Raw genomic sequence first — 27,985 nt, 5'->3', positions numbered from 1 at the left:
CTACAATTTATGTCGGAATGTTTTGCCTATGTTCTGTTCTAGGAACTTTATGGTGTCATGTCTTATATTTAAGTCTTTAAGCCATTTTGAGTTTATTTTTGTGCAGGGTGTGAGGGAGTGTTCTAACTTCATCAATTTACACACAGAAAGACAGCAATACCTTCTTGATAAAACAAACAGTGCATTGACTTACATTCTGGCACAAGCTCCTCATCTTATCACTGACTGGTAACAAACAATTCAGACTCAGCCCTGAACCGTGGAGCACACTTGGAGTAGCACTTTCCTAAAGATAGCAGGTGGGGGCCAGAGAAAAAGGGAACGGCATTCATCTTTAAAAGTGTGTTACTTGTCAAGGCTGAGCTTTGATGGGAACACACTGCTTAGTGGGGCCAGCAAGGCATTTCCCAAAGCATACTTTTAGGATGTTACTACGTATTACGAACAAAAATGGTCTGGTACCTGGAAGATGCTGTTTACCATTTACCTGCCCAAAGTGAGACAAATTACTGTCTTATGCAGGATGACTCTCTAAGAGTGGTATGGAATTCAAGAAACACGTATGGGATCACAGAATCTTTCTTTTCACGAAGCCATATGATTAGTAGTTCATAAAACATAATTTGGAAAATAGTGATGCAGTTATTAGTTAAGAACCTGCATAAGAGAGTATAGTTAATTCTACATTCTCTTCAACCAGGCAAGCAAGTTATCATTTAAAACAAACGAGTGAAAACTGGAGCTGACACAGCAACCCATGTGGTGTATCTCCGCAAAGGTGCAGCCCTAGACCTTAGGGTTGGGCTTGACTTGGTGAAACAGCTCAAAGTCATCCAGGCTATGCCTTTCTGGGGGTGGACCACAGTCTACCTGCGGTCATACCATGACAGGTCAGAAAGGCAGATTTGCTTCAGTGGTTTATTAACTGACTGTGAAAAGGAAAAACCCAAAAGGTGTTGCTGAGACATCAGAGCACCAGAAGCATGCTGGCAACACAAACCTTGATGGAACAGCTTTGAAGGGAGCAGTGCTGCATGGCTGGAGACCTGCCAGATTTTTTTCAAGGATCAGCATCTAGATTTTGACTTTGTTTTAAAATCAAAATCACCACCATTGTTCATCCAGTAGACCTTTCTGGGCACGTTCCCAGGGCAGTGTTCCTTTAATTATAAATACTTAAAGTGGACCATCTGTGTTGGCTTCACAAAGGAGAAATATCTGCCTCCAGTATTAAGTGAGGAAAACCTCAGTCAAGAGAGTCCTAAAGGAGAGATTACTTCTTAGGAACCCTCACTACCACCTCGACGGGAACACCGAGGCTCGAGGGAGAAGGGAGGCCTGTTGCTTTAAAAAGTGAATCATCAAAGAATGAATGGTTGTTCATTTCTACCAGAAAAGCCAGCCTGGAGACTGAGTTGAGATGCACGCATCTAATAAGAGAATAATAAATGCCCATCCTGACCTGAAATTGAATTATTGGCTGTTATGTATACTTCCTTGATCAAATTATGAGTTTTCCAGAGAGTAGAAACTATTCCCCAAACATGACATAATGCTGTGCTTGCTGCCATAAGGTGGGGAAATAGGAGAGAAGAGAGACTGTGTTTCAGTGCCATTACTAGCTTCCCAATCTTGTTAGGAGATAACAAGTTGTCTTCTAAGAAGTAGCTGACAAGCAACCAAGAGAAATACACTTGGGGAGTGTATATGGGGAGAGGATAGTGTTTATTCATCACTAAACAACAAGGCTTTCGAATTTGGGCCTTTTAATTTGATTTTGATATGGACCAATATTTTAACTTTTCTTGTGACTCTGCAATTAAGCTGCCATTGGCTTCAATGAGCAAAAACACCTTTCTGAGTTGTTTCATCATCCTTCACATCATAAATCAGAGGAAAAGTGACCCCAAATCAGTTATTTTGAAATTTAAAGTTTCGGAATAAAATCTTTTATTGCTTCAGAGTCACACAAACATATGGCCCCATGTTTTTCTAATCAAATAGGAATAGCCTTAATTCTTACATTCAAGGGGACAGATATTGAACCCAATTATACCGTTTCTGCAAGTCAAGACATTTTCCAATATTAAGCATCAGAGGTGATTTAGTTTTATTGAACTATGAATTCAAATAGTGTTAGACCCATTCTTCTCAAAAGGCAAATTAGAGGAATATGAGCAAGACACACAACATGAGACATCAGAGTTGAAGAAAAGGTGAGGATGAAAATAAAAACAATTCTCTTGACACATTCCTAAATATTCTCCTTTCTCTCCTACCATTTAGGCAAGACTGATATTCATGGTGACATATTCTCTCTCTGGGATAAGGAAACCAAGGCATTATCAGAGTAACAGACATTGTACTTGTTACAAATATGCCCCCTTAACATTTGGCACATAATTTTGCTTTCTTTTGGTTGGTGAAAGCTGCCATACTTCATCACCGGTCTAGAGCACAGACTCTCTTCTCCTCCAACCAAAGTCACTATACTTGGATGCCTCTCTGAATAAAAAGGTTACAGATGTCCTAAAGGGGATGGAATATATATATTTCTATAACTTTTTAAAAAAATTCACATGAAAACAGGAAGGAGGCCAGACCTTTGATTAAGATGGTGACAAATCATTGAACTTTGTGATATTCTTCTATGTTGCGTGAATTCCTTCAAATTTTCTATTGCAATCAGATTTTCAATCCCACAAGCACATGCAGGTAATCTGTGATTTATTTCTCTCTGCAGATTTTCAACATTATCTACTTGGAAGCCTGTATACCTTGATGTGATTCTTCTGAACAACCTTCAAACATCAGTAACAGACCAGTGACTCGAATTTAGGAAGCAAAAACTATACTGTTAAAAGATAGGCATTCAGAAGTTATTCTATATCAGTGATTTTATTGGGGCAGACATGACAATGAAAGAAAAAATGAGGGAAAGAATAAAGCTGTAATGATTATACTTTCTCTTGCCAAAAGGCTCCTGGGACAGTAAGAAAAAGATTTTGGTAAACATCTCAGCTCTCCAAGTGGCTTTCTTATAACAAAGACCATAGCTGGTCCTGGGCCAAAATTAGACTCTCAAACACTTGTGTGTGCTTCTTCAGCCAAATTCCAGTACTCACATAATATTACATCATAAATGGTTTTTATGGAAATAATCACATCACTGAAAATCACAAGTATTTGGAAACAGACTAAAGCATTTATTTTGGAATCGGCTGTTCAGAAATAGAAACCTGTTTCTGGCAAAGTGTAATCTGTCCTAAGGATATCCTGAAAAGCCAGTGAGGTATTTCAGACCTTCTGTGTATTATTTTACATGAATTCTGAAGGCCCTGGAAACAATGCAAAAAAATGTCTTTCAAAAGACAGACAGTGGTGAACAATGGCTATCTGTACCAAATCTCAGGTGATTATAAATTATGGCAATAACTTGGCCTTTACAAAAACATCACCAACCAAAAGAAACACCAAGACTTTGTCTATAATAATGCAAAAATAGTTGGCAGATTATATCAATTCAGTAAAGAAGCAGAAAACTAATTCCAGCTTTATCATAATATACATAAACCTCTTTGACCTAATTTAATCATTTGTAAGAATTTTCCAACTCTAATTTATATTCTACCACCACCACCACCCCCCCACCACCACGCTGGCCAAATTTCAATGAATGTTTCATTCTTTACTTGAGGGCTACACACACACACACAATCTCATTACAAGAGGTCACACCGGCAGCTTGGCATTGCACAGATCAATCAGCCTAACCATGCTGCCCACTGCCTTCACCTGCAGTGGAAATGGTGGGCAAGGCAAGGTCAATTAATGTTTCATGCTTTGGAAGAGAGGCCATGAGAGGACCTCTCTCTTCAAAATGCCTCACATGAGAATAAAATGTTTCAAGGTATGGACATAGTTTAGAACCGAGATTCTATCCATTTTTAATAAAGAGATCTCTTATTTATACTCATTATAATAAAATGTTATAGCAACTGGAAGAGATAACTGAAGACAGGACCTTACAGCATTTAAAAATCAGTCTTGCAAAAATCTTCCAGGTGGCCAGAATGACCACTGAACCCTTCTAAACCCATAGTTACTTCACCTCCTGCCAATGACGAGTTTCTGGCCTTCGAGATCCTACATGAAGTAAGCATGTTAATTTCATAACATTGTTTCCTTATTTATCCAAGGTCTCTTCCGTGGCATGTTTTCTTTCACCCCCATCTAAGGTCTTCAGGATCCTGTTAATTTGCACAGAGATCAAGCATATTCATTGCAATATTTGGGATCACCATTAACTTCGGGGTCCTTGTTTAAAGGTGATGAAGTAAAATTGTAAATAATATCACAGTGTCATCCCAGAAAACCTCTCATGTGTCTAATACTATTTATAAATAATTCTTACAAATCAAGAGGGAAGTATTAGCTTCACTATTCCAGAGGACCTGGCAGGACGGCAAGACTAAGGAAAATCTTCAATCTGAAAGAAGACAATGCCCATCATCAAAACACACAAGAGAAAGGATGAAAGCCACATTTAACACAGGGACAGCCAGAATAAAAAGTATCCAAACCTTGTATAAGAGAGCTTAACTGCTACCCATTCTCTAAAGAATTCTTCATATTTGAAAACATTCATAACAGTATTCATGATACACTCCCGATATTTTGAAAACCAATAGATCCTGTCTAAACTATATGTAATAAGAGAATGGATGGGTCTTAAATTTAGTTATTCAACTGTCTTTTTTTGAATCTGAGAATTGTTAAAACAATTTGAAGTAAGTTTCTAACCAAATTCCTGACTGAATTTAACCAACTGCTTCTTAAGTGGCTTATTATACTTACTCAAACCAACCTTTGTGTTTCAGGACAATGTACAAGTAGAAAAAAAAAAGTATAGTATCTGTTAATACAGACACACACATCTGTAAGAATATAATTATATACGAACTAGTATATTTCTATAATTCAGGTACTGTTTTCTACATGCAAATATATATACTGCACACAAACATCATTTGAGAGAAAAGAAAGAAAATATTGGAATGCATCATCTATAGTAAAGTAACTATCACTGGCTGAATTTTTTTGTTTCAGTGAAGCATAAAATCAAGTTAGTATCTTCTCAACAAAACCACCAAAATTTTGTCTTACTCACTGTAAAGGGCCACCGTTTATATCTCCAGATGAATAACTGTTCACATCAGAACTTCTATGCAAAGTGGACAGCTTGCATACCAAAGTATGAAGTAGAAAACAAATACAAATGCTGTGTTCTATAGCTCAAATAGAGTTAAGCATAGAAAATGTACACTTGTCATTTTCTGCCAAAGAACATTTGAAGCTCTACATGGAAGGACGGAAAAGGGGGAGACTTTGAGATGTTAAAATCTGCTTACAAAACTATAGATTGGAGTCAATTGGGAATAATTTCCTCAAACACCAAACTTTGAACAGACCTGTGCAGCAGACAGTTGTACTGGAGATCCCATAATGTTGCCAAAAGGGCAACTTGAAATAGGAACAAGGGCACTTTTAGAAATCGTAGCAGAAACAGTTACGCAAAAGTGTATACCCACTGCCAAAGGACTGGTTGAATTCTGTCACCTCTGACATCATTCATTGCTAAAATGCATGGATGGCATTTGGTCTGGGGGGGGATCTCAAGTTGTTATACAATAAGTACTTAATTAGCATACACAGTATACCTCTCCACTGTCATTTTGGAAATCAAAACATACACAGATGGTAAAAAGTTTACCACATTTGGTGATGTGAAAACTGATCCTATTTGATATGTGCCAAAAAGTTGGGAAAAAAATGAATGCATACACGTTCTGGAGAGACCAGGAACTTTTGAGATACATTTGTAGTATGGATTGCGATGAATACCTTATTGACCTCAGTTTAAGTACCAGCAAGTAGAGTTTTCCAAACCTGTACTTGAGCTGCAAAGAAAAACAAACTACTCATGGTTTCCTTGAGGCATGCATTTCACTATGGCAAAGCGCACCAGGCGTGCATGACAGGGGAATCTGGGCCTGCTTCAGCCAACTGAGTAGACCATGAGCATATTTTGAACACAAGGCAGAAGGCTTTATGGAGTGGAGAAGAGGGAGAAAATTTGGAACCATTGTCTTATGATTTCATTTTGGAAGGGCCATTCCTCAGGTGATGGGCCAGACTCGGCTACGGGAGCAAGCAACTTTAGCAGCCAAAACGGGGCAGTGTCATGACACCAGCTGAACACGTTTCAGCTGCGAGAAGCAGGAATATGCTGCGCGCCGGGCCAGAGCTGACTGTATTATACAGCGTCCCATCTGAGGCTGCATAAGACATTCACTGGCGAGCTTACGGGGCCTCGGAACGATGTCAGGAGCCGCACAACACACAGCACACCAGAGGGCAATGCACAGTCAGAAAGAAAGAGAAAGAAAGAAGAATGAGGGGAAACAAGCAAGACACGCGTCCGTTGTGCACAAACCTTCGGGCTCTGTGTGTTCTTTGAGATGGACTTGCTTCAGCGGGCAGCAGAAGATTTCGTGACACTTAGCACGAAAGGGGGACTCTTTTTTCTTTAATTCCGCAGATTGGATGGAATCTTGCCGTAACATAATGTATTCCTGTGTGCCAGGGGGGGCGTCATCCAGAACTGTGGTCACCACATAACAAAATGAACTCAAGTTAGAGCTTCAGAAAAGCAGGGAAACGTCTTACATCAACTCTACTCCCGGGGGAGACTATAGAAACAACAGTCCCAAGAAAAGTTTCCAAGAAAAGCATTGCATTGCTTGGGGGTTTTCTTTTGAGGGGCTTAGTCTGCTAATATGAATAGTTTACTCAGCTATACATACCTTGATAGCTAGTACTGAATTGGCCAAAAAGTTCGCTCGATTTTTTCCAGCCAAAGGTGAGAAAAACCCAGACGAACTTTTTGGCCATCACAATATACTGAGCATTTAAGGGTTAGATTGTCCCAGATGAACAATAAAACATGTTATTACCAATAACCATATTGTATCTAAATAAACACTGTGGAAAGCGACATGTTTCAACTTGAGGTACAATATAAATATTTACAGGCAAAAACGGCTAATTTCCACAAAATTTTCAGTGTATTTATTTACATTTTCTTCCTGGGTCTGCTCCTGGTGAGGGCCTGGGTTTCATGCACTATGTACAGAGTTGGACAAAAGAATTCACTTTGTGTGTCCCAAAGAGAACTGGGGCCGTGACAAGTAACCTTCACATATTCAAAATCCCCTAATGAAGTGACCATATTCCAGTAAAGAGTCTAATAATCAACAGTGGATCAAAGACCTACCTTGAACGAGGCACTGCAGGGCCTCATTCACTTTTGGCCTCAGATAAGAGGCCCCTCTCAGATTTCTAGGCCCTTTGTGCATTTTCCTAAGAAATACTGTGAATTTCTAGTGTTTGTTCCCTGCTCAAACAAGGTGCCTGCTTTCACCTGGTCCATTGCAACATTGTTTTTCCTGCTAACTACCCACCAAAGAGTGTGCAAATTTGATCTGGGTCTGCAGAAACAGGGCATTGACCTCAGAATGGATTTTTTTTCTTTCACACCTTCCCAGTGAGGCCATCCCATTTTAAGACAAGTGAGTCAGTACCCCTAAAGTTATGATTAACAATGGACTGACTCATCCTACTCCCTCAAATGCATACTCTTAACATGCCTTGAGAAAGACTGGGTACTAGCTGCAAACTTCCTATGGGGAGAACAATGCTTGTAAAATATCACCAGCTTATGGCTGAGATTGGATGGGATCTCATGCTTCCACATTTGGCACAACATTCTCAGCTCACTGGCTAGGATTTTAACAGACTTTTAAGAACTTTCTTTCACATTGGAATGAAAATGGCATGAAAACCAACATAATCTGGAAATTAGTATTATGAGTTGAGAACAAGTTCTTGATAGATTGGCTGTGTGTGGAATTGTTGCCTTCCTTTATAAGTCATTAAATTATGCAAGAAGGTGATGAATATTTTAGTCACTTCTCTATGTTCCTCTAGTGCTCAGCAGTAGTAATAAAAAATATTATATAGACAAACCACCACAGCCTTTTCTGAAAGAGAGTTCCCTTTATCTACTAGGAATGTGACTGCAACTTCTTAGAATCTGGTTGCTGAATGCACATCTTTGGTAGCAACAGCTGCTATCCAGACCATTGGCAACCATTTCCTGCATTTCCCGCCATGAGCAGATAATTATGATAATATATACATGTATCAAATTCTAGTATCACAGATGAAGGTAAGTTCTAGTTTGACCATACAAAATATTTAAGGAAAACCTCCCAAACTTAGAAACTCAAAAACAACCACAACAACAAACAACATACCCATGATTATACAGAAGCTGAGAAATCCCATTTTCTTTTTTTTTAATTTATTTTATTTTTTCCATTTATTTTTATTAGTTAGAGGCTAATTACTTTACAATATTGTAGTGGTTTTTGCCATACATTGACATGAATCAGCCATGGATTTACATGTATTCCCCATCCCGATTCCCCCTCCCACCTCCCTCCCCATCCCATCCCTCTGGGTCTTCCCAGTGCACCAGCCCCGAGCACTTGTCTCATGCATCCAACCTGGACTGGTGATCTGTTTCACCCTTGATAATATACATGTTTCGATGCTGTTCTCTCAAAACATCCCACCCTCACCTTCTCCCACAGAGTCCAAAAGTCTGTTCTGTACGAGAAATCCCATTTTCATGTACTGTATATAAGAGACACATTTTAAGATCAGAGGAGAATTGGAAGATTAAAAAGAAAAGAACAACTTTTGGATAATACATAGAGAGCTTATTATTCAGAAGTACATGATAAACACCAGTAAATTGTTTTCCATTTTCATTTTTCGATACCAAAAATGACATCACAAATGGGCATCTCTGGAGATTAATGGCACAATAGCCTTTGGCTGACTCTCCAGCCATCAGCTTTACCCAGCTGGTCATTAATTCCCACAAAAAGCCTTGTACTTCCATCATTATTGTTTAATTAGATACAACTAGTATCTGTAACATACAATAAAATTCTAGTAAAAGAGCCCCACTGACTGATATAAGAACCAGACCTCAAATTCATCATCATGGGGAAAGCAGGACAGTCACAAAAGTGCAACATAATTGCTTTCCACAAAATTCACTCTCTCCTATTCTTTCTTCAAATTGAATTTAGCAAGTGCAAAAGATGCCAAGATGAGAGCATTTAAGGAGCCATCTGAGTAATGACCGCAGGCAAAGAACATTTCCTTGGAAACTGTGAACATCTGGGAGTTAATGGCTTAGCTTTGCGTCCAGGCTGTCTCTACTCAAATGCCCCAAACATAAATCAATTCAGGAAAAACAGAAAAATATATTAAATCCATCAGCACAACTTGGTGTCATTTTGACACAAGACCTAAAAATATTTTGGACTTTTTAACCAGAAGTGGCAATCTACAGGAAACACCTCACTTCAGTCTATAAAATCTTTGAATGTAAATTCATTTTGATGAAAGATTAAAACTATTTTATTACTTTATTCCTAGGGCTCCTTCAGGTAGAACAGTGACTGTATGTGCAATTGACAACAACAGGAGTGGCAGGGAACTTCCCACAAGACCCCAGCACTAAGGCAGGTGGGTACCTTAATTCTACTACCTTAAAAAAAGGATGAGGAGACAATGTGTCCAAAGGGCACAAACTCTAGAAAAAGGAGAGGAGACTTGCGAAGAAGTCAGCTCATGAAAACAGGAAAAAAGAATGGAATTTACCTTCCCCTGACTTAATCCTAGGATTTCTGCTATTCCCCCACTTCTAGTGCATTCCTTCTTGCACACCATTCCAGCCTCTGAAAACCACTCTTGCCTTTGTTCATTGAAACTATTTGTCCACATTTATTCAGTCACTCCTGCTCTTCTTCTCAATAATGTTTATCCAATCTTGAAGGTTGCACAAAAGACTCCAGTGATTAGGCAGACAATAGATTTACACCAAACCTCTTCCAGTTTCAGAGCTTCAATTTGACTCTTTCAGACAGGTAAGATGGTAAAAGGAGCTCATGGTTGATTTCTGAACTGCGGGGCCCATGTTTTGAGAAAGGCCATGAGCCCCATGACAGTAGCAGCCAAGGAGTAGGCCCTGCTGGGAAATGGCACCCACATAGCCAGTGTCCTTGACCTTGATCACACAGGCCAACTACTCAGAATTCCAAAGTCCCACAGGAGTGGTAGAGAGTTGGAGGAGAAGTGCACACATGCAAATTCACACACCCACAGCATGCAGACACTGACAGGTGGCACACTCAGGCACAAGGGTGACAATAAGTGACTCTACTGGTGACAATTTATGGAAGACCTTGTTCCCATTCTACCAGGTGTTTATTGACAAACCATTAGGTGGGCAAGCTGACATCCAGGATTGGTTTCCCAGAAACAGTACTGGATTGGCAGTAAACCGCCCTCACTCTCCTTCTAGGCTTCTCAGCGATTCTCAGGATCAAGGCCATGGACACGAGTGGGGGCAGTCATAGGAAGGGAAAAGAGTTTCTGTCTAAAGCCAGTGACCTGGTCTACGTTACTCATGTTCACAAAAATAAAGGATCCCCATTTCAAACTGGACATAATGCATCAATCTGTAGCAAACCATCTGAGATAAAATGAAAACATTTGTCGTGGTTGTTCAGTCACCCAGGTCATGTCTGACTCTTTGCAACCCCATGGACTGCAGCACGCCAGGCCTCCCTGTCCCTCACCATCTCCCGAAGTTTGCCCAAGTTCATGTTCATTGCATCAGTGATGCCATCCAGCCATCTCATCCTCTGACACCCTCTTCTCCTTCTGCCCTCAATCTTTCCCAGCATCAGGGACTTTTCCAATGAGTTGGCTGTTCACATCAGATGACCAAAATACTGGAGCTTCAGCTTCAGCAAAACTAATTCCAATGTAATATATGTCTAAATGTATTTTTAATTAAAGAAGTTAACAATAATCTATTCTTTCTATGTTTAGAAACTCAACTTCTTATTTTACCCTGTACTTTAATCAATAAAGATGATATTGGCTACATAAAATACGTACCGAAATATTTAGTAGTATCACAGATACTACACTCTTCCAAGTCATTGCAAACAGAATTTCTTTAGCGATAACTTAATGCAACCCCTTTGTCTTAAAACATAAGGAAAATAAAGCTCAGGAAGGGGAATTGACAAGCCACAAAGCTATTGGAAAAGCCCAGCCTAGAAACCAGGATTTTAGTGTGTTTACCAGAAAGTCTTAAGTAGTTTCTGGTTGCTTTTCTTTGTTTATACAAACTGATATATTTAAACAGGATCTTTGGTATACCTTAGCTTCAAAGATTATCTCTGTCTCCAACGAAGTTTACTGTTTTTATTTAAAGACAGAAAAGCAACCAGCAACAACCTGGGAAACTACTCAAACAATGCCACAAAGGCATCTGGCCCCTGGCCAGGCCACTGTGACTTGCAAGGTGTGCTGGTTTCAAGCTGGAAGCAGTTAATAAGCCCTCAGTTATTTGATGATGCTGTTTTTTGCTTTTCAATGAACTCTTTGGAAAGACGACTCAACATACGTAATTAATGATACATGATTTGAAATCAAAGCAAATCTGAGATCATCAGGGCAACAGAAATGAACACAACCATGGGACTACCAGTCAAAGTTACTGGACATATATTAGTGACTCCAAAAAGCAAATGCTTGAAAGCATCTATGAAAGTAAAAATAAGGGAAAACATACAGATTATCAAATTCCTCAAATAATGAAAAAGAAGAACACAGAGTAATTAGAGTGATTATTCTTCCTTGTCACTGAGCACCTGTCAAGCAGAAAAGTATATTCAGCCACAGATGAATTAACTCAAGTCCTCCATTTTGTGTTCCAACTCACTATCTATTGAATGCATGTGTGCCTGCTAAGTCACTTCAGTCGTGTCTGACTCTGTGTGACCCTATGGACTGTAGCCTGCCAGGCTCCTCCGTCCATGGGATTCTCCAGGCAAGAATACTGGAGTAGGGTTGCCATTCCCTTCTCCAGGGGATCTTCCTGACCCAGGGATCAAACCCGAGTCTCTTAGGTCTCCTGCACTGGCAGGAAGGTTCTTTACCACTAGCGCCACCTGGGAAGCTCCATCTATTGAATACTTAGACATAAGCTTTACTGCCACACTGGATACTATCAATGGCAAGTTTAAATGTCAATGAATTCTCTGTCTCCATCTGTGCTCATGCGCAGTCATGTCTGACTCTTTGTGTTCCTTTGGACTGTGGCCCTCCAAGCTCTTCTGTTCATGGAATTTTCCAGGCAAGAACACTGGAGTGGGCTGAGATTTCCTCCTTCAGGGTATCTTCCCAACCGAGGGACTGAACCTCCATCTCCTGTGTTTCCTGCACTGCAGGTGGATTCTTTGCCTGCTAAGCCATTGGGGAAGTCAATGAGTTATTCAGATAATTCACTGAATTGCATTAATCAATACTAATGGTCATTTGGTTTGGCCAAAATAGAAACAACTATAAAATATTTCTGGATATTTCAGTTACCTTCCCCTTTGCAATCTTCCCCAACTTCATGCAGCCTCCCAAGCACTATCCAGTTTTCCTTCAATTTTGTTTCTTCAGGCTGTTTTGCTACTTTCATGGAAGGAAAAAATTCAAACTCACTATCATGGTGGCCACCCACCTCCAAAATGCTATCACACGTCAATCTTCTTCCACACACTAGCATTCAGTTCAGTTCAGTTGCTCAGTCATGTCTGACTCTTTGCAACCCCATGAATCGCAGCACGCCAGGCCTCCCTGTCCATCACCAACTCCCGGAGTTTACTCAAACTCATGTCCATCGAGTTGGTGAACTAGCATTACATAGTATCTAAAATATGCCTGAAGACCTTGTATTGTTCCTGCTGTTCAATATGATACTCCCATTGGCTCTACTCAAATGCCACCTCTTCTGAGATTTCTTTTCAGCCATGTTAAATGGGTTCGCACTCATCACAATCTGTAATTATGTAGATATTTATGTACATGCCTCTCCTCTGACTCTTCCCACATGAATATAGGATCTGAGGAAGAAACACTATTTGTCTCATTTGTCATTCTATAGGTGGAGTCAATTGTAAAACACACTCAAAGAATTCTTATGAATCAAATGAAGGATGCCCACCTTCACCCAGCCTTACTTCAAAGCAAAGGAAAATAGCTCATTCTAACTCTTCATGAGATGGTTAGATGGCATCTTTGACTCAATGGATGTGAATTTGAGCAAACTCCCAGAGATAGTGGAGGACAGAGGAGCCTGGCATGCTACAGTCCATGAGGTCACAAAGAGTCGGACATGATTGAGTGACTGAACAACAATAACAACAACTCTTCATGTCCATATAACACTTTAAGAAATTTATCCTGTCATTTCTTGAGATAGCCTTCTAGACATCATCAAAAGCTTTTAGTGAAAAGTGAGATTAATAATTATTTTCATATATGTGTCTTTCCTCCACAACTTGAATGGGAGCTCCTAGAACACCAGAACCATATCTCTTTTGGTATCATCTTTGCTTTCCTAATGGCCCACCTACAATGCTTTGCACATGGTAACTTTGCATGCACAAACTCAGTCCCTTTTAGGGAGAGTCCCGCCTACATTGAAGGTGTGTGCTAAGAAGAAGGGATCAGAAATGGAAAGAGTTCAGCACAATGCAGGTACCTGGCAGGCACCATAGTGGCTGCAATGGAAGAAAGGCCATACTTGACAGAGATGGAGCCCGTCGAGCACTGTACCAGGATCCCCACCCTTGAGACACAGCTAAATTCCTGGGTGACCTTTGGAATGGCACATCACATCTCTGAGTCTCAGTTTTCTCATTTCAAAAGTAAGTGACGTGGGGACTTTCCTGGTAGTCCAGTGATTGGGGTTCCAAATTTCCACTTCAGGGGATGTGGGTTTGATCCGTGCAAGATCCCACATGCCAAAGAGTGTGCAAAAATACTTTTAAAAAATAAAACAATAATAAGTGATGTGGACCACGCCAGGCTTTCTCAACATTAGCACTTTGACATCTGGGGTTGGATAATTCCTTGTTCTAAGAGGCTGTTCTATGCACTGCAGGATGCATAATAGCATCCCTGACCTCTACCTTGTAGATGCCAGTAGCATTCCTATCCAATTTGTGAACACCAAAAAAGGTCTCCAGATATTGTCAAATCCCCATTTACCAGTGGGATGAGGGCAAAATCATTTGAGTTGAGAATCACTGGATTGATGATTCTCCCACCCCCATGCCCAGTTCTATAAAGCTCTCTGTTAAGAAATCTCACCTGGAAGTCTCTCTGTGACCCTCGGAGATGCTTAGCATCCAGCAAGGACTCAGATGTTCTATTCAGGGGAGTTTGGTTCAGACCAAATAGTGAGCAAGATGTGCTAGCGAGCACACCAGTCATCCAGGTAAAGAAAGCCCCGGGCAAGATGGAAAGCACTACAGCTGCACCACCAGTGAAGTCCTTACTCAGCTCATGGCAAAGGCCTTCTCTAGTGAGGGATGCCACTGGGCAGCATCGATGGCATTGCACAACGTTAGGGGAGTATGTCCAGGCACGTGCTGAGAATACATAATAGATGGGGCACAGCCTACCAAAGACCCAGCTCAAATGGGGACAAGAAGCAAGAAGAGGAGGCAGGCAACTCTCTTGAGGCCTTATCTACAGAGCTTTCCTGAAGGTTGGCCTTCTCATCATCAAAGGACCCACATCACCAGGGAATATGGGTTTCCAAGGTGGTGCAGTGTAAAAGAATCAGCCTGCAATGCAGGAGACCTGGGTTTGATCCCTGGGCCGGGAAGATTCCCCTGGAGAAGGGAATGGCTACCCATTCCAGTATTCTTGCCTGGAAAATTCATGGACAGAGGAGCCTGGCAGGCTACAGTTCATGGGATTGCAAAGAGTCAGATGTGACTGAGCACACACACACTTGCACACAACATCAGGGAATATGCAGCCCTTCCCTCAAGACAGAAATGAGTCCTTCATGCAGCAAAGTGGAAGCTCCCTCTAGCAGAACAGACTGTGTGCAGAGGTGGATTTTGTCCCCACCACCATGTAAAGCATGTGAGAAAGAAATGCCAAGACATACACTCGACCTGAGAACACTGGGTGTTGTTAATTCACCTCAATATACTGTCTGTAGTGCTGGCCCTTGCCCATTACTTCCAAGTTTTCTAGCCTGATGTCATCACATTCCTCTCCCCCATGTACCTGTTCAAGTCCAAGTCAAACTGAAGTATCCATCTGAGTCTCCTGGAAGGTTTGTTAACACACAGGTTGCTGGGCACCTTCGCCTAGAGTTTGTGATGGAGTTAGTCTGGAGTGGGCATGAACAAGTTCCCAAGTGCTGCTGATGCTGCTCAAGGATCACATGGGGGCGGGGGGATGACTGCCCAGGTGTTTGTTTTACCTGCTCCAGCTACCTTTGCTGTCTGCATCCTCCTCCACCTGGTACAAACACAGCCTACACCATTGGTTCTCAGCTAGGGCTGAGCACTAGTATCATGTGTGGAACTTTCAAAAACTAAAGTTCTCATGGTACCACCCAAGATCAATTACACTGGACTCTCCAGCCTGTGGCTGGAGTGCTGGTGGGTTTCCAAACTCCACTGGTGGTTCAACTGCACAACTGGACTTAAGAATGACTGTTGTAAGTCAGTGAAAATTCCTCTTTCTCCCTTGGAGTGGGGGCGAGGGGGCAGCGGCTCTGGCCTCTGATTATTTTGCTACAGTTGACCCTTGAACAAGGCATAGGGTTAGGGGTTGTCAAGCTTCCTTACAGTTGACAATCCACATATAACTTATACTGGTCCTTCCCTATCTGCGGTTCCTACATTCGCAAGGTTGCACATTTGCGGATTCATTCAACCGTGGCTCATGCAGTCCTGTAGTAGGAACTACGGAAAAAAACTCTTGCGCGTAAGTGGACCCTGGCAGTTCAAACCCACGTTGTTCAAAAATCAACTGTATTTCCATTTCTTTGCACACCTCAGGCCAGAGTGGCCATGTCCTCTTGGGCACTGGTACTGTTCACTGTGTAAAACCCTAAGCAGCTCCTATCTCCCCACAGCCAGTCTGTTGTACTCTGAACAGCCATGGTGGTTGGTGTATAACTCTACCCCAGCATTAACCCACGGTACCCTAGGTTCTTCTTGTCTTTCAATATGACAACCTCCTCATCAGCCAGTTTTCTTGAAGGGAATCAAAGCAAGCTCTCTGCTTATTAGAACCCCTCAAGGTCAATGTCTTGGGCTGGTGATAGCAGGTGTCTTGGCCCTGAAGCCAGTTGGTGACACTGCATGTCACCACTCTGGATTCGTGCTGATCAGCTCTGCACATAGATTCCTTACCCTCAGGGTCCACACAGAGTTACTGCAAACTTTCCATGTGATGCAATTTGAACCACAGTGCAGCACTAGCTCATGGTCAGGAAACAAAATGGTACCAAGGATTCATTGGGAACCTTGTTGGTGACCAGTCCAGTAAATACACTAGTCTTTCTTTTATGACATCACAAAACAGGGGGTGGAATACATTTTCCATAAATTGCATCCTTGAGCCATGTGATTCAGGGGCTCTCCACCCTAGCTACAAAATCAGAACCGCTTCGGGTTCATTGAGTTGGTCATGCCATCCAACCATCTCATCCTCTGTCGTCCCCTTCTTCTCCTGCCTTCAATCTTTCCCAGCATCAAGGTCTTTCCCAGTGAGTTAGCAGGTATAAACTGGGATTAGCAGGTGTAAACTATTACATCGGGGTGGCCAAAAAGCTCATTCGGGTTTTTTGTACCATCCCAAATGCACATTTTGGCTAATCCAATGTATAGGACGGAGAAATAAGGTTCTACTGTATAGCACAGGGAACTATATTCAATATCCTGTAATAAACCATAATGGAAAAGAATATGAAAAAGAATATATATATATCTATATATATATATATATATATATAACTGAATTACTTTGCTGTACAGCAGAAATTAACACATTGTAAATCAACTCGACTTCAATTTTAAAAAATAAAAAAAAATTTAAATTCCAGTTCTGAGAACAGAAGTAGTCTCAACAGTGTGTTCAGCAAGTTCTGTCTTCTCTGAATCCAAGAAACAGGTTGATTTGGATCCTGGACCAGCATCATGGGTAATGCCTGGAAGCTTGTTAGACATGTAGTCCCTCATCCCTGCAAGTCTAGTCCAATAGAGTCAGAATCTGTATTTTCATAAGATTCTAAGGGGACTGCAATGCATACTAAAGATTGAGATGCACCTAGAACAGGGGCTGGCAGATAGTCATGGAGTCTGCCCTCAGGATTAGTTCACTTCCTTGTCCCTTGAGTCCAAACAACTATTTGGGTGGCAATTTTATGTATATTCCTGGAAACCCAACCACAGGGTAGAGGAAAAAGCAGAGGACTTGAGAGACCTCTGCCTCCTACTGCATAACCAAGAGTCCATTTCCTATCTTTTATACATGGTCCAGCTAAATCAACATAGAACTCCTAACAAAGTTGTTTTAAAAATTAAAAGAGATACTTAGGTGGAACTATCCAGCACAATGCCTCACCCTTGATAGGTACTCCATATGTATTAAGTACTCCCTGAACATTAACTGAGGCTGAATCCAATTTAACGTGAAAGTGTCTTTCCCAAGAAAAAAACAAGAGCCATCTACTTTCTAGCTGGACAAAGCTTTCACATGACCTTCATGTTAATTTTCTAACCAAAGTAGGGAGAATGACTCATAAGAGAAAAAGATGCTATACTGCTCACAGAGTAAGAAAATGAATGACAAATGGTATCTCTTCCAGATTGTCAACTGGAATTTCTTGAAAATGTTTCATTATGACTGGGTTCATTGAAAAATTGTATTTGCTTTCACTTATTTTGTTTTCTGATACAGCGCACTTCTGGTCATGATGCCCGAGGAACTGAAACAACTAGGCAGTCTTTAAAGATTACTTATAGATTGATTCTAGGTGTGGCTTTTCCACCAACTTTTGCCTCTTCCTCCATGAATGATGATGATGGAGGTCACTGGCACCATTTAATAAGGAGTCTTTCTCTGCAGACAGAGTAAACTAAGGGGATTGCCCACAGCATGCTGTCCCAGCCAGCTCTGCCCAGTTACTGATATTTTCTCAGACTTTGCTCTTAAGAACTTTCTTGGGCAACATCATAGGCTACATTGCTAAAGAAAGCCTATTTTTTTTCTATCAATTTTTTCCATTTTTAGAGCACTAAATCTCAGAGGAATGAGGTTTCCTCACCTACATACTAGAAAGTGCACTCTCAAGCATTACACCCGTCTTACTAGCAAATGTGTTCATGGTCACCATACTTCTTCATGCTAGAAGATCCCTTCACTATGCATGATTGCTATTTCCTTCATACTTTTCTCTCCTGTTTTGAAAGCTAAGCTCTGATTCAAATCTCATGGTTGCTCCAAGTCTCCTGAGATGTCTCAAGAGCCCTACCTCACAGGCTCTGCGAATAGCCAGAAATTCCTCAGCCCTGGTGATAGTGACTGGAAAATTATACTGTAAAAATTATATGATCAAGTGCTGTCAACCTCACCTCTACCTCTCCATATCCCCCCAAAAGGTATTTAAGCAGTACACTCATTTTACTTAACTAGATATAAAATATCAGGTTCTCCAAGAAGTTCATTTGCATTTTCCATAACAGCGTAAGAAAACCTGAATGATCTTTTTGGCCAACTCATTACAATCCTTTCAAGCAATCAGAGTTCTCTTATTTCCTCTTCCTGCCACTGTTCTATGGGCCATATGTGCTTCTGTCACTTACTGATGTCTCCTTACAGCCCCAGCAACACTGAAGAAAATTCACTCAAGTACATTAGCAGCTCATCTTGATTGACCCTTGGGCAGGAACCATAAAGCAAAAATCAACGTATGGGCTAATTTATAAAAAGCATTTCTCAAAAACTATAAACTAGGCCTATGGCATTGTGGCTTTGTGCTCCCTGGCATTCTGTGAAGTGTGGCTCTACCAGTTGATTGAGAAGTACTAAAGAGGGAAAGAAGGCCCCTGAAAAGACATCAGAAAAAGTTCTTTCAATTGATCAAGACGTGAGCCATCTCAAGTCTTGTCTCATTTAAACTATGCACTGGTTAAATCCTTCTGTTTCGAGTTAGTCACAAGCTGCACTCAAGCTCATCAAAATGATACAAAATGAACTTATTTACAAAACAGAACAGACTCACAGAATTAGAGGACAAATATATGGTTACTAGAGCAGAAGAGTGGGGAGGGGGATAGACTGGGAGTTTAGGATTGACATGTACACACTGCTATATTTAAAATAGATAATCATCAAAGACCAACTGTATAGCACAAGGAACTCTGCTCAGTACTTCATAATAACCTAAAAGAAATTTAAAAGGAATAGATATATGTATATGTATACATACATACATACACACACACACACACACACACACACACACACACACACATATATATATATATAATCAGGCTTCCCTGGTGGATCAGATGGTAAAGAATCTGCCTGCAACACGGGAGAGTCAGGTTCGATCCTTGGGTTGGGAAGATGCCCTGGAGAAAAGAATGGCTATCTACTCCACTATTTTTACCTGGGAAATTCCATGGACAGAGGAGCCCAGCCGGTACAGCCCATGGGTCTCAAAGAGTTGGACATGACTGAGTGGCTAACACACAACAACAACACAATTGAATCACTGTGCTGTACACCTAAAGCTAACACAACATTGTTAATCAACAAAACTCCATCATAAATTTTTTTAATGACAGCTCAGTTTGGCTGCAACATCAAATTCATCCATTTACAAGCTCAAATGGTTTTCTAAAACCTCCAGGAAATGCAGTCTTCACCTGTATCCTGTGGAAGAATTCCTTGCCCTTACATAATTAAAAGAGGGACATTTTTTAGCCAATGGAAAGCTTCAGAACAAAATTCCCAAATCCAGTGGCAGAAATCCAGAAGAGAATACTCAAACAGAAATATTTCAGTAACATGAGTGCTTTCTCTGCACTCAGGTCTGCCATAGTTTCTAAGTCCCCATTAAACAAACCGAGCTGTTGTTTCTTCTCAGGAGGGCTGTCCCTGTGTGGATGACAGAAGGAAGAATATAGTGTGCCAGGTTAGAACCCACTCTAAATTTGTTTATGAAAAATTGCAAAGCAAATGGTATTTGAGTTTGTTTACTCTTGGCAGCATTTCTGTTTAAGAAAGAGGCATTATGACTGTTTGAAAAGCTTCGAGCCATCAAACGTCCTTAAAATAGCATTTAATGATTTAGGTGTAAATGAATCATAAACACTTAAATTAAACTTCCCCCTCATTCCCTACAAACCCAGCTGGCTAAGTGAGGTTTTAGCCAAAGAGCACTCTTTAATCCTATTTTTCTCTTAATCCTATTAAAGGTAAGGTCTTCTGAGGTGGGCTCAAGGCTAGATTTAGTGCTCCCATTTAAGACACTGGGAATACTCACTTTTTTTTTCCAGTTCTTACAAAATTTCAAACTTGCACTTTTCTTTCTTTTGTTATTGAAGTATAGTTGATTTATAATGTTGTGTTACTTTCTGCTGGACAACAAAGAGTCATTCTTTCGATATTCTTTTCCTTTATAGTTTATCACAGGATGTTGAATATAGCTGCCATTGCTATACAGTAGAACCTTCTTGTTTGCCCATTCGATACTCACATTATATTTTTAAAAGGAGTAAAGTGGTGTGTCTTGTGTGTATAAATGCACTTTTATATATTTTCAATATCTGTAACAACCTCATAAGGCAGGTGACATTACCATCCCCAGTTGGCACAGAGAAACCTGAATGAATGTCAGAGAGATAACAGAGAGGAACCCAGAAACAAGGTGAGAGCTGGGATTCAAACCCAGGACTTCATGTCTCCAGGGCCTGTACTCTTACTGTGTCTTACTGTATACTCAATTATATATCTATGGTAGGCAGAACAATGGCCCCTGAAAGATGCCCACATCCTAGTCCTTGGAACCTGGGAATATGGTACCTGAAGATTGCAGATGTAGTTAAGTTTGCTCATAAACTGTCATTTAGAAAGATTATCCAGGTGGGTCCAGTGTAATTTCTATGTGCTCTTGAAATCAAAAGAGGGACAATTTGGTCACAGAGATGAAAAGGAAGAACACACAGGTCAGATTAAAAGTGTGAAAAGACTCAACAGGCTGTTGTTGGCTTTCAAAAGTGGCCTGAAGGAGGCCTGGGCCAGGGAATATATGTAGCTTCTGGCAGCTGGGGATGGCCTTCAATTGACAGCTAGCAAGAAGATGGGCATCTCCATCCTACCAGGAACTGCATCCTGCTAAAAACCAACATGAAAAGGGAATGGATCCTTCTCTAGAGCCTCCAGGAAGAAATACACCCAAAGAAAGCCAAGACTTGCTTCTACCTTCAGGACAGCAAGATTAATAAATTTGCATTGATTAAGCCACCCAGATTGTGGTATGTTGTTGCTGCTGCTGCTGCTGCTAAGTCGCTTCAGTCATGTCCAACTCTGTGCGACCCCATAGATGGCAGCCCACCAGGCTCCCCCATCCCTGGGATTCTCCAGGCAGGTATGTTGTTAGGCCAGCAGAAAACTAATAAAATATTCAATGTTTAAATGCTGAAAACCTAACTAGGTTCTCTATCCTGTAAGCCTTCTAAAGGTATTTTAATAACAATAATCAAATATCAATATGTGGAAATGACATACCTTCATTATCTTCAGCCTGAGAAGAAAACATATGCACAAAGAGGTTTCCTTTGGCCTTTTGCTTTTCCACTGCCTCCCATAATATTACCTTTCAATATTCTTTCAACAACTATTTATTGCTGCTGCTAAGTCACTTCAGTCGTGTCTGACTCTTAGCGACCCCATGGACTGCAGCCCACCAGGCTCCTCCGTCCATGGGATTTTCCAGGCAAAAGTACTGGAGTGGGTTGCCATTGCCTTCTATTTATTGAGAACCTACCATATGCCAGGCACCATTCAATGTATACAGTACACAACAGAAAGGAAAAAAATGTAGAGAAAAACCCTTGCCCTCATGGAGTTTATACCTCTGGAGTGGGGATGAGGGGTAAACAGAGAGTAAAGAAATCAGGAAGATGAGACTTCCAAGGGTCTCTGAGTCACTCACAGGAAGGGATGTGCTTGAAATCCTCGGATTTCACATAGTTGAAAAATAAACACTGACAAGTTAAGCTCCTGATACATCAGTGAGCTGTCCTTTAGAGCAATCCAGGGTGAAAACAGAGCAGAGGCCTGAATGAAGTGCCATAGAGAGATCCAGAAGAGTGTTCCCAGTAAAGGGATCAAAATCACAGCTCCTGGGGGAAGAAGTAGGACTTGCTGTTCTGGGTCTTTTTTGTTTGTTTGCTTTTCCTCTTAAAGAAAATGAAAATGGACAAAAAATGTGGTTGGAAGGGATTTGAGACTAAAGGGGAGAGTGGGAGGAGGTGAGTTCCAAAAAGTAAATGGAAGCCCACTCACTAGACCATTGTAGTATCTCTGGCTTCAATTCTGAGTGGCAGGGAGCCATTGGGCAGACGCAGGCAGAAGAGTGATCAGACCTGGCTTATGTGAGCCAAAGCTCATTCTTGTCGCTCTGTAGAGAACAGACTTCAGGAGTGAAGAAGAGAGACTGGTTCAGAGGCTACTGCTATGATCCAGGCAAGGGTTGAGAGCAGTTAGGACTTAGTGGTGTAGGCATGAAGAAGTGGTTGTATTCTGGGTACATACTCTAGGAATACAAACTTTTATGAACAGAAGTTAGGTCTAACAGCTAACATTATGCAGGTGCAAATGATGCTGCTTCATATAGATACCCTTTGAAAATGGTAATTCTGTGGAATATACACTTCCCAAAGGGAAAATATTTCTTGTGGATGAGCCAACTCTATTCTCTCGGCCTAGGAGAGACCTCTCCTCACACTGAACCCTCTTCTGCATGACTTCATTGTACTAAATGCATCTGTGTAGACTGGGATCCAATAGGTACCCAGCAAACATTCACACAGCAGGACAGCATTAATGACAGTGATGGAGATGAGAATGGACAGTTTGCAAAACAACATTCTTGAGAAATCAATTCTCTTGAGCCTTGACACCATGCTTCTCTCTCTCTTCTCTCAATGTATTTTCTCTGTCAGTGTGTCAAAGATGCCACTAAACAAGACTAACACTTCGAGTGCTAGTGGGAGAATGGAGGAACTGCAAAGCAAAGAAGAGGCACCAGGCATGCCAAGCTGGGAACCTCTAGCCAGGGAAGGCCTCCTGCCGCTGCTCTTGGCTTCATCTTTGCCTCTCAACCCTTAAACAAGTCCGGTTTACATCTCTTCTTCCAGAAGCTCCCTAGAAGCATGCTGCCTAAAACGCTGTGAGCAGACTTGTAATCCGCTCCACCAATGGTTGGAGGAAACAGTTGGAGGACTGCCCCTCACTTCTGGGGTAAAGCAGGAACTAGTTGAGTCCTGCTGCCATGGTAATTGGCAGAGAAAAGAATGTGCAGCTATTGAAGAATACTGTAATGGTTCATTTTATGTGACACCTTGACAGAGCCATAGGGTGCCTAGGTAGTTGGTCAAACATTATTGTGAATGCTTGCTAGGTCCCAGGCACTCTTCTTATATTTTTTATCAATGTGTATTGCCCCGTGTGTTGCCAGATTGCTAGATTTGGAAAAGCCCATTCATGCTTTAACAACAAAAAGAACAAAATATAGAGGAAGATTGCAGGACTTGAGCTGCCTATCTTCATCTCCCAGTCCTTTTTCTTCCTTGCAATTGATAACTCACTTATTTTACTTCCTCTTTTTCCATATTGGAAACTGATCTAGCCAAACCATGAATCTAAAAACTGTTTATTAGAAGTTTCAGTGTTTTCTCCATCACTCTGCATGAGCCCTAAGTACCCTCGGCAAGTACATTGGTCTGCAGAGTTACAATTGTTCCTCCAACTCCTTCAGTGTTATGACAGAATGAATTTTTGCTTGATGGGAAATTATTTTGTATTTCATTCCATATTTTAAATCCCTGTGTCTATGCACACTGGAAAAAGTTAAAATCAACACTTCAATATAATTCTGATCAGAGGTGATCACCTCTCCCTGATCAGAGGTGATTATCCTAAATGAAATATGCCAATGATCAGCATCATTTCTCTTATGTGCTATCAAAATGTTTTAATGCAGTGAGTAAAAAACACTGACGGTTGTTATCATGATACAGAGGAGACACAAACTTAATGCTGTGTGTGACCAGTAGAACAGTTACCAGCTTGATGTGTTTTCCCTTTAAAAATCACATTCCCACGTAGCCCCCAATTTGGTGTAATGTTCACCTTCCTAACAACTCTGATTGCTACAGTGAGGGAAGGTGAGGCTCCAAGAATTATTTGCTTAAGGTTACCCATAGACTATATGCCAGAATTAGGAACACAACGAAGTTGCTGATCCTAAAACTGACATCTAACATACAGATAAATTTCATAAGTTCATTAGTATAACCATTTACTCAGCATCTACTGCGTATCAGATCTGTGCTATACTCTGTCTAAAGCACATAGCTATGACCAAGCCAATGAATGTTGACATGAAGTTAATAAATAAATGAATCGCTCCCAGCATTTTTTTTGGTCTCATCTTACACAGCTCCCCAGAGAGAGAAGGTGTATGTGTGTGGGGTGTGTTGACATGATAATGGGGGTGTTGATCTGATAACAGAGACTTTCTTTCTGAGACGCATGATGCTAAGCACCATACAAGCACAACATGAACAAGCTGAAGACTTTGGAACCTAGGCCCATTGAGGGCCAGTGGCAAACTTAGAAGCAACCCTGAGAAAGAAGGATTATTCAATTAAGGGTTGCCAGCATGGCCCCTTGGGAGCAAATTACTCCAGACAACTTTTGGAATTTTCTTTCTTGAATTGAAATTCAGCAGCAACAACAACAAAAAGAGTGCAACGGTGTCCACCCAAAACAGCCCGAACAATACTTCCAGAGATAAACACACAAAGATGGAGTCGCATTTCCTCATACTCAGCTGCTGGAGAAGATCATAGTGCTTTTCCTCATTGAATTAAAAGGCCACAGACTCCTAAACGTTTCCATGTTTTGGCAAGAAAATTATAAGTAGTTGTGCCCGCTGAGTTTGGTATGAATATAAATACAGGCAGGTGTAGATAAACCAAATGTATCAATGCTATCACATAGAGATGCAAGCGTCACTCGGCATTTGGGGTGCGAGGGGTGGAGGAGGCCATCTCAGCCAGCCCTACAGGGCTGCCCAAGCCCAGAGGGTTGGTTTATAAAAGCTTTTTTGGCCAGGCCTGGCTTCCTTTCTCCTGTTGAATGGGGCCTAGTGCCAACCTAGCAGGTGCCCTGGAAACGATGGAGAGGTGGGTAGGGCTTTCTCTCACACACTCCACGTCACCTCAGGGCCTGCAGTGACTCAGCCTGGCCTCTTCACACACAGCATGGGTAAATGTGAGGTAAGAGTTTTAGGCCCCGCCTGGTCAAGCATGTCACCCACAGATACCCCACGGGGCCTAAGAAGAATGGAGTGACAGAAGAGAGGTGACTCCACAGAAGCCAGCACAACTACCAGAAATAGAGGCCAAACAATGTCTCTGAAAGCTTAGCAGTTAAACCCTACTCTCCACTTCCGAGAATTCGTGCTACCTTAGCTTTACCAGCCACAAAGACAGCCCATGAATGTTCTACAGAACAATGTCCCTAGGAAGTTTCCTAGAAGACTCAGAATATGGGCTTAGTCCACGGTGATAACTGAATTGCTTTCTTTTGGCTAACTTTAGAAAAAAATGGCAAGCGAGAACCGTCCCCCCTCCCCCTGGATGGTTTGAATCATTGAGGGAGTTCTGTTTTCTGCCACAAAACGCATGGCCAACCATTTTTTCCACAGGACCCAGTTTCATCCTACCTCTCACTCACCTCGGCACTTGTCCTCTGCTGTCTAAAACTGTGACCTTCTGGTTGAACTGAAAGCAAGCTGATCCAAACATGCTGAGGAGGGTTGGTAGATGGAGCTCAGCTACATGGGCAGAGGCAATCCCTGAGAGCACAGGTGGTGAACCAAGTGACGAAAAGTGATGTCAAAAGAGGCTCCAGAAACAATCTAGCCAATCCAGAGTCCAAAAGTGGGAAGCTTACAAGAACCACTCCATGGGAATCACTGGCAGCCAAGAGGAGGCTTCCATGAGGAGACCACATTACTTGGAGGAAACAAAGATCTGGCTTTAAAATGTACAAGGCAATGCCATCTCCAGATCACCAGTAAGTAGAATGACCATATAAAAAGCAGAATGACAAAAAGTCACTGCCTTCTCATACCACCCAAGAGGCATAGAGGTAAGCAGTGTGCATGCGTGCTCAGTTGTAACTGACTCTTGACTGTAGCCTGTAGCCCACCAGGCTCCTCTGTCCATGGGATTCTCCAGGCAAGAATAATGGAGCGGGTTGCCGTTTCCTCGTCCAGAGGATTGTCCCAAGTCAGGGATCAAATCTATGTCTCCTGCATTGCAGGCGGATTCTTTAGCACTGAGCCACTTGGGGAGCCCCTGCAATTAGAAGACATGGGGTCTATCTCTGACTCTGGCACTCACTAGCTTTGTGATCTTGGGCAAGTCACTTAAGTCTCTGAATCTTTCCTGCTTCATGTGCAGAGTGGGAACAGCTGCACAGGGTAGGATTAACTAAGGAGGGAGACAGGGCGGCTGACACCAATTGGACTTCAGTTGGCTCTGCTGGGGTTAGAGAGAGCTGAGCACAGGAGCCAGAATTCATGGGGTCAGGTTACAGCTACTCTCTAGCTGAGAGCAGAGCCTAGTTTGGTGGGCACCCTCCCCTGCCCTTTCCCTTCTCCTCAAAGAATCCCAGGCCCTGGATTTGCTTCCAGGGAACCAAATTGAAGACAACCAACTTTCAACAAAACAATGAAAGGAAACTAACATATGCAATTTTTCTCCTCAAAGGCCGACTTGGGGCTATATATTATTGAACCACATACCCCGGACAGTGAGGTAGATTTCTCAAGCCAGTCTCCACTGCCTTCCACTGCCTTCAGGAGCCAGGAGAGAGGTTCCTGAGCAGGCTGGCAGGAGAGGTGCCACCCCTGACACCTAGGCCTCTCTCTCGAGCTCTGCTTCTCAGTGGAGGAGGGCATTGTCACTTGGGTCTTGATGCGCTTGTGTTACAGTGACTGACTTGTGATTACATCAGGCAGTGAATCCACAGGAGGGTCTCTTATTCTAGTTATTTGGAATCATAGTCAGTACAGATTGACTTCCTTCCTGCAACCCGGCAATTGTGTGTGAGTGAATATAGGACATATCTGTTCCTGAGAAACACCCATGCTTTAGACACCTTTTGTCTAACTGTGTAGCCTTTTATTCCCTCTCTCTACTTTAGAAAGGGGAAAGAAGCTGTGGTTTTGAGGACAAAAGTAGAGCAGAGTAACTTTCCAGAATTGTGTTCCTGAAGGCTGCTTGTATTCAGTTCAGATCCTAGGTTAGGGATTCTTTGGTGAGAAGGGAGCAGGCAGGAGACAGCAGGGGTGTGGGTCGGGGGTGGGGAGTGGGGGTCGCAGGGCAGTCACCAAGGAAGGCTGTGGTCTCAGTTCAAGGCTAACCCTCACCTGATCCCACAAGGTGCTCTGGACCACAAATGGCACCATAGCATTGGTCCCATCTTCAGGCAATAGTTACAGTTCAGTCGCTCAGTTGTGTCTGATTCTTTGCAACTCCATGGACTGCAGCACACCAGGCTTCCCTGTCCTTCACCAACTCCCAGAGTTTACTCAAACTCATGTCCATTGAGTCGGTGATGCCATCCAACCATCTCATCCTTTGTCATCCCCTCT

General features: G+C 41.9%; 1 protein-coding gene across 1 annotated transcript in view; it reads right to left on the bottom strand.

The window, feature by feature from the left end:
• Nucleotides 1-27,985, bottom strand: part of FGF13 (fibroblast growth factor 13) — a 520,657-nt gene that overhangs the window by 198,554 nt on the left and 294,118 nt on the right. The window contains exon 3 of the mRNA XM_070463291.1: nt 6,497-6,664. Coding sequence (XP_070319392.1) covers nt 6,497-6,626 — 130 coding nt within the window. The 5' untranslated portion in view covers nt 6,627-6,664. The remainder of the gene's footprint in view (nt 1-6,496; nt 6,665-27,985) is intronic.

This window comes from Odocoileus virginianus, unplaced genomic scaffold (assembly GCF_023699985.2).
Source record: "Odocoileus virginianus isolate 20LAN1187 ecotype Illinois unplaced genomic scaffold, Ovbor_1.2 Unplaced_Contig_1, whole genome shotgun sequence".
Taxonomy (NCBI): domain Eukaryota; kingdom Metazoa; phylum Chordata; class Mammalia; order Artiodactyla; family Cervidae; genus Odocoileus; species Odocoileus virginianus.
The sequence above is the reverse complement of the archived record's forward strand: the minus strand, read 5'-3'. Positions and strand labels throughout refer to the sequence as shown.